The sequence below is a fragment of the Megascapheus bottae genome, chromosome 13, assembly GCF_031878675.1.
Source record: "Megascapheus bottae isolate mThoBot1 chromosome 13, mThoBot2.hap1, whole genome shotgun sequence".
In the NCBI taxonomy this organism is placed as follows: Eukaryota; Metazoa; Chordata; class Mammalia; order Rodentia; family Geomyidae; genus Megascapheus; species Megascapheus bottae.
Genome location: NC_143521.1, coordinates 36,432,669 through 36,440,082, shown reverse-complemented (window position 1 = coordinate 36,440,082; position 7,414 = coordinate 36,432,669). Strand labels below are relative to the sequence as shown.

Genomic DNA, 7,414 nt, shown 5'->3' with positions numbered 1-7,414 from the left:
AAGAATGGGATGATGTCATTCTTTCTGATGACAGCATAGAATTCCACTGTGTCTAAGTACCACATCTTCTTGATCCACTCATTTACTGAGGGTCATCTGGGTTGGTTCCATATCTTTGCTATGGTAAATAATGCTGCAATGAACATCTTTGTGCAAGTGGCTTTAGTATGTCCTTGTTTCTGGACATTGGTTTTACCTCCTTTCTACCTGCCTCCTTTCTTCATCTCTCTCCCTCTCTCCCTTCCCACTCATGTAGTGTTTATTAATGCAAATCTCAGACATCCTATCATTTAACTCATTTTTTACTGAATTTCCTAAAGGAAGGGTCACATGAGTAAGGTTATCAGACAAATGATCTCTTATGATTGTGTTCTTCACCAAAATATGAGATCTAAAATAAATAAGACATGGGTAAAACCTCTACATAATACTTCAGATATTAGAGATTTGTTTTCATCTTCTAGCTCCATGAACTCCCCCTAGAGGTTGATCTCTGAGGACTTTAAACTCTTCTTTTATTATTTAAGAAGTTTAATAAAATAATAGATGTGTTGCATGTTTATAAACCTAAAAGGAGATGCATATGCTTCTATTCTTGGCAGTTAAAGCTTGCAACTAAAGTTTCAGACCATTTAGACATGTATTTCCCCTGTGGACTCTGCCCCTCCCCACTGATTATTCCCATGGTCCTAAAGCACTCTGGATCAGGATCTTGATAGGAAACTGTAACCTCACAATTTGAAATATCTGCTAATTTGGAGGTTTGGTTATTTTCTGTTCATAAAGATCCCAACTAAATTGGGTAAAATGCCCTTTGAATAAGCCACATAGACAGGGGTTTGGATGAGAAAATTACTTATGGCTGGCGTCTTAAGGAAAAGAACCCTGCTGTGGTATGGAGAATGTAATTAATGGGAGGTGAGTGCCAACAAATCACTCCTTAAAATATTAATGCTATCAAAGAATAGTTGGATAATGAGAGAAACCTGACCCATGGGGGAAAAGTGAAGGTAGCTATAGCTGTTGTACAGTACTGTGCAGTTGTGATGTAAGGAAATTCCTCTAAATCATTAGGAGGTGTGGTGTGGGGACGATATTAGCAGTGAGCATGTCTTTGAATTCCATGACCAGTGTGTGTGTGTGTGTGTGTGTGTGTGTGTGTGTGTGTGTGCTTTGACTCAAACTTAGATCTTTTTAGCTTTTTCATTCAAGATTAGGGCTCTACCACTTGAGCCTCAATTACAATTCTGGCTTTTATTTGTTTCTTAGAGACGAAAGTTTTGTGGACTTTCCTGTTCCAAATGGCTTTGAACTGTGAACCTCAGATCTCAGCCTCCTAAATAGCAAGGATTATATGCATAAGCCACCCACCCACTTACCCAAGTGCCTGGCTCTCTTTTTGTTCTTTAAAACAACCTTTAAGTTCATTTTGGTAAATAAAAAGAATACCCAAGACATTCCAGCAAAACAAAAGCTTCCATATGCTGAAATTCTTGTAGTCAAGAAAACTATCCCGCCATTTGTTTGCCCAAATTTAACTTGGTTTTAGTTAAATAGCTGATTAGCTCACCATTTTCCCAAGAAATATCTAATTTTAGGACAGCCATAAAAGTTAAAATTTGACACAGTCCTGCCTCATGTGCTTATTTGTTTTTATAGTCATAATTAAATGGCAATCTCAGTATTTAAGATTCGGAGTCAGAAGTCATTCTTTACTTGAAATGTAATTTGGAGTTTTTAAAAGGAAATGGTTTTATTGTGTGTTAAACAAAAGTTTCTTTTCTTTTCCTTGACAATCAGGCAGCGGTGGGTGTAAGGGACACTCTGCAAGGCGCGCTTGTGTTGCTGGTGCCTGTCCGCTTTGTTTCTTTTGTGTCGCTCAACTTGCCAACATCTAAATCAATGACACGGGTATTCAGCGTGTTTGACAAATCGGCGGAGAGACGAGGCGCGCACACATACCGATAGACGATGGGAGGAAGTGCGGGCTACAGTAAAAATAAATTCTCCACTTTCGCCCAGGTTTCACATAACACCGGTTTCGCAAGGCCCTTGCCCCTCCAAAGCAGCAGAGCCCCCCTGAAAATGGCACACAGGGGACACATCACTGAAATGAATGTGTTTCTTTGCCCGCACAGAAGTTCAGATCTGCTCAATTATCATTCATTTTGCTCTTTTATTTCCTTTGCTCCGGGGTGAGCGGGGGCGGGGGGGAGGCACTCTTTGAGGTTTTTGCAAGCTGGCTCTGAGTGGCGGAGGTGACCTGTAATTCTTCACCCCGTTTAGGGATGGGGGGGGTGGGGTGGCAGAGACCCGGCCGTGTTTATACTTGTGGCAAAGTGGGAACGGGATGGAAAGTTTGGTGCGAATGTTGACCAGCTTAAAATTAACAACAACAATAACAAGAACAATAATAATAATAATAATAATAATAATAATCAACTATGTTATCCAAACCAGATCCTCAGCTTCAGGGTCCCAGAAACGAGCCCCGGTCCGTGCCATGTCAGACAGACGACTCGACAAACTTCAGCCTCGGCGTCTGTTTTCCTTACATTAAAAAGAAATCATCAGGCAAAGCCGGCGCGTCCACTCGCGGGCCAGCGCGCGTGGACCGTGGCCGGACCCCGGAGGGTCCTCAACTTCCTTCTGCAGAGTTTTCAGGGCTCCTCCAGAGCTCGGGTGGAGGGCGGGGGTGGGGGTCTCTCAGGTGGGGAGGTGGGGGGGGGGGACCCGCACCCTCGACGCGCCCGCTGCGCCCCGGAGGGAGGGCGGACTCTCTCCTCGCCCGGCCGCCCCCTCCTCCCGCTTCCTTCTTTAAAGCCCGCGCGCGGAGCTGTCAGCCATCGGCGGCGCGCGGGGCCGCCCGGGCTGGCTCTACTGCTCTCCTGATAGGCGCGGTAGGGGCTGAGGAGCGGGGGAGCCCGCACGTGGGGAGCCACTTCTTCCTCTGGCTTCCACTTGGGCTCCAGTGACATCCAGACGTGGTCGTGGCTCGGCCCGGGTGGCGAGGGGACTCGGGGCTCCCGGAGCGCAATGAGCGGGGCCAAGGGCGGCAGCGGAGGCCCCAACAGCGCCCCGGGCGCCTTCCGCGCGCCGTCGCCGGGTCGCCCCCGTGCACCATGCTGACCCCCGGCCTCCCCGGCCCCTGTTAGCCCACGTGGGAGCCGCTCTCTCCGAGCCCTGGGAGAGGCGGAGCCGCGGTGCCCGGATCCCCGGCTCAGCCCTCGCATCTCCAGCCGCGCGCCCCTCCCCGCCGCCCGAGCCGTCCCGGGGCGATGGGGGCGCTGCTGGCGCTCTGCCTCCTGGCGGGCTGGCTGCGCTGGGACCTCGCGGGCGCACAGCAGCCCGGGGAGTACTGCCACGGCTGGGTGGACGTGCAGGGCAACTACCACGAGGGGTTCCAGTGCCCGGAGGACTTCGACTCACGGGATGCCACCATCTGCTGCGGCTCCTGCGCGCTCCGCTACTGCTGCGCGGCGGCCGACGCCAGGCTGGAGCAGGGCGGCTGCACCAACGACCGCGGCGAGCTGGAGCACCCCGGCATCACGGCGCGTAAGTGCAGCCGGAGCCGGCAGACTCTGGTCCCCGCGCGTGGGTCTGCGCGCAGAGGACACAGCTGGGTCTCCACATCAGGGCAAGCGGGCGTGGTGGGTCGCATTCGAGGCCAGGGGGCCCCCTCCCCCGATTTCTTTGCAGTTTGGCCCCTCCACGCGTCACGCGCGCTCTCCTCGAGGAAGCCCCGGGAACGCTTTGCCCGAACTAGCCGGGCTTGTGCCTGCCTATTGGCCCCGGGGCTCACGACTCGAGCTCCCGAGGAAAGAACCACGGAGCAGCTCCTCTCTAAATCTTGGACTCTTAGGGGGAGCCCCCATTGCACCCCAAGGCGCCTCTTGATCACTTGGGACGCCAGGGAAGTGCGAGTGGCTGCAAAGGATGCACCTTGGCCAAGGGCTCATGTCTGGCTCATGTCTGATGAGCATCAGGGCTAAGGAACTTCAGCCAGTCTTAGCCACTGTTCCTTTCCTTTCTTCTCTTTGGGAGCTTCGAAGTGTTGGCCCCACTCTCCATTTCTCTGCAGCCAATTCCCCTCTCCACCCCCCCCCCGACTGTCACGCCTTTCAGAAGTACCCAGGTCTGGGGGGGGGGAGCGATTAGAAACTAGGGTCGCAGGGCTTCCTCACCTCCTATTCTCACAACGGAAAATCTGGGTCACATTTCCTCTCACTTAAGAGCTGAATAAATCACGACCCCAGTACAGGACATTTACACCTTGAAAAAAAATGTTTTCCACCTGAATCGGAACACCAGGGAAACCTCTTAGCGCTCGAGGCCATGGTTTTACGGCCTGGAAATCGGAGATGCAGGAGAAGCTGATGAGTCGGGGTACCCCAGAGCGCAGCCAGCACAGGCGGTGTGCAGGACTATAGGAGACTCAGGAAGAAAGTGGGGAGATGGCCAATGGGAACCGAACCCCCGTTCCCTAAACTGATAATCCCGAGGGAACGGTGGTGGTCTGCTTTTTCTCACTACACCATTAAATGCTCCTGGATTTAATTTGGGAGCCAGGCAGGGTGTCAAGGTTTCTGATCTGGAGGAATTTGGGAGGTAGTTTCTGGGTTAAAGAAAGCAGGGAGCTCTAGGCCGTCTTGGCCCACTGGATCCTTCCTTGTGTGTCCTCCCGGCTTGTTCGCCTGGAGGACCTGGTTCCTCTCCTCGGTACCCGTTTCAAAGGCAAGGGGCAGCTTGTCCAGTCACTGGAGCCTGGGATCCACCAAACGCCCATGAACAGTAGCTTTGGCCCTGGCCAGGAGTTGAACTTCAGTTAAGGTACTCAACTGCTCTGTGTCTCCTCTCAATTCCAAACAGGACTATTGCCCTCAGAGGAGTTATTGGGTTGTTTAGTCGAGTGTATGGATGTTGTTAGCACAGTGCTCAGAGTGCCGTTCACCATCGCCTTTGCTGGTCTTTCCAGGTCAGTGCTACAGGCACAGGAAAGTAGGTCACTGGACACCTTGCACCTAGGGGGCCAAGATGGTCGTGAGTTACTTGTCCCATCATGCTTCTTTGGGAAACTAATAGCTACCACATACATACATACATACATACATACATACATACATACATACATACATACATACACACACACACACAGAGAGAGAGAGAGAGAGAGAGAGAGAGAGAGAGAGAGAGAGAGAGAGAGAGAGAGAGAGAGAGAGAGAGGGGGGGGAGGGAGGGAGAGGGAGGGAGGGAGGGAGGGAGGGAGGGAGAGGGAGGGAGGGAGGGAGGGAGGGAGAGGGAGAGGGAGAGGGAGATTTCCACATCAGGAAACGAGAATTGTCCATCTCCCAAGGGTCTCCATGAGAATTAAATTGAATAAAGAGAAAACAAGTCAGGTATTTATCTGCAAGGCCTTAATCATGTAGGTTTTTCATTTACTACATCAGGCTGGACAATATATCTCGGCATAATTCTTGAGGGGATGGAGGGTTGGGCCTGAACGACTGCTTATGGTGACTCTTGGATGGCAGAGTTTTATGTCTGCCTTGGAGAGAGATAAGGAAAATGAAGTGTCCTCTGGCTGAGAGAGGCTCTTAGGAAATGTCTGGGCCACCAACATCCAGCATTGCATCATTATCAAAACTCCAGCTTGACTTTGCCAGACACTGGGTGGGAATGCAGAGTGGTGTGGCTGTTGGGGTAGCATCCCAAATCATTGCTAGAAAGAAACCATCAGGGCTGACATGTTGTAATGCCATGGGAGACATGGGAAATTGAGGCCCTCTGTGGGTTTCTTTATGCTGTTCTTTCTAGGGCCTCATAAAAATCCAGGGGTTCTCACCTAATAGCCCAGTTCTGTCTGCTTAGATTGGAGATTGTAGGACCAGAGACCATGTCAGCTTAAGACATGGGTCAGAGTCCTAAGTGCCCTACTGTGATAAAACTACTACAACTTGGATTTAAACCTGGAGTTACAGTGACCCTCAAAACTGACCCTGTGCCTCCAGCTCATGAACAGGAGGAAAGATTCTGTTCCTTTCTGACTTCCAGATGTTCAATATGATGGCTAATTGCTACCAGAGGCTACAGTGTCAGTTCATCTTCTTCCTAGTAGAAGTAACGTGAACATCCAGTCATCACAGTTTGCACTTTGGAGATTAGCAGTCATGAGCTTTGAAAAGTTGAGCTGACAAGAGTGATGAAACGAGCCTATCACTTTTTAGCCTTAAACTGCCCAAGTGGAGATTGGAAATTAGGAAACCCCGACCCAGGCATCTGTGATGGTCTGCTTTTGTCTTTTAGAGCCTGTCTACGTCCCCTTCCTGATCGTTGGCTCCATCTTCATTGCCTTCATCATCCTGGGCTCTCTAGTGGCTATTTATTGTTGCACCTGTTTAAGACCCAAGGAGCCTTCTCAGCAGCCAATCCGCTTCTCGCTCCGCAGCTATCAGACAGAGACCTTGCCCATGATCTTGACCTCCACGAGCCTCAGAGCACCGTCCAGACAGTCCAGCACGGCCACCAGCTCGAGCTCCACAGGCGGCTCCATCCGCAGATTCTCCTTTGCCAGGGCTGAGCCAAGCTGCTTGGTACCTTCGTCACCCCCACCCTATACCACGGGCCACCCAATACACCTGAGCCAGCCATCTGGTTTTCTTGTGTCACCCCAGTATTTTGCTTACCCCCTCCAGCAGGAGCCCCCACTGCCTGGGAAAAGCTGTCCAGACTTCAGTTCCAGTTGACAGGCCATAGAAACAAGTCCGTGATGGAGTCAAATGGCAGACAGGTGCTGTGGCTATGCTCATTTCTGAGGAAATTTCTCTGCAACCAAATGCTAGATGTCCTATTTTGTTCTTAAGATTCCTGGTTCGAACATAGAAGGTCTGGCTTTGCAAACATGATGACCAAAACATTGCAATTTATGCTACTTTTATTCAAAACAAGCAGCAGTTTGACTTTCAGTTTGCAATTGGCTGACAGAATTGTGAGGACAATTCGGTTATACTGCCTAGAAAAGGCCTCCGTGTTCCTTTTCCTGATGGAGTTATAATACAAATATATTCATAAATATGAAGGAAAATATCTAATTGTAATTGTAAAGACTCACTTAAAAATTAACTATTAAATAAACTTTTGGGGATAGTGAGCCACCTATTAATAATTTTGAGAGCAATCTAACCATGAATAATATTAGTATGATAAGAACATCTACTTTCTAAACTAATAACTGAATTTTGCTTAAGGTTTTCCTCTTTTCAGAATACAGTGCTTCAGTAGCCACATGGGAAGTTTAAAGTTTTAAGACATTCATTGTAACACAGATTCTATATAAAAATCACTTCCCCCACACACCTGAGGGAATATTTATTGCAGACTTTTTGTCTTAAAACACTTGTTTGTAAAATGAGTAATG

General features: G+C 49.6%; 1 protein-coding gene across 1 annotated transcript; it reads left to right on the top strand.

The window, feature by feature from the left end:
- The first annotated feature begins 3,275 nt into the window (after nt 1–3,275).
- On the top strand, nt 3,276–7,414 carry Shisa3 (shisa family member 3). The gene is made up of 2 exons (XM_090344081.1): nt 3,276–3,555; nt 6,304–7,414. The coding sequence occupies exons 1-2, from the start codon at nt 3,279–3,281 to the stop codon at nt 6,741–6,743; spliced, it is 717 nt and encodes a 238-aa protein (XP_090200207.1). The 5' UTR covers nt 3,276–3,278; the 3' UTR covers nt 6,744–7,414.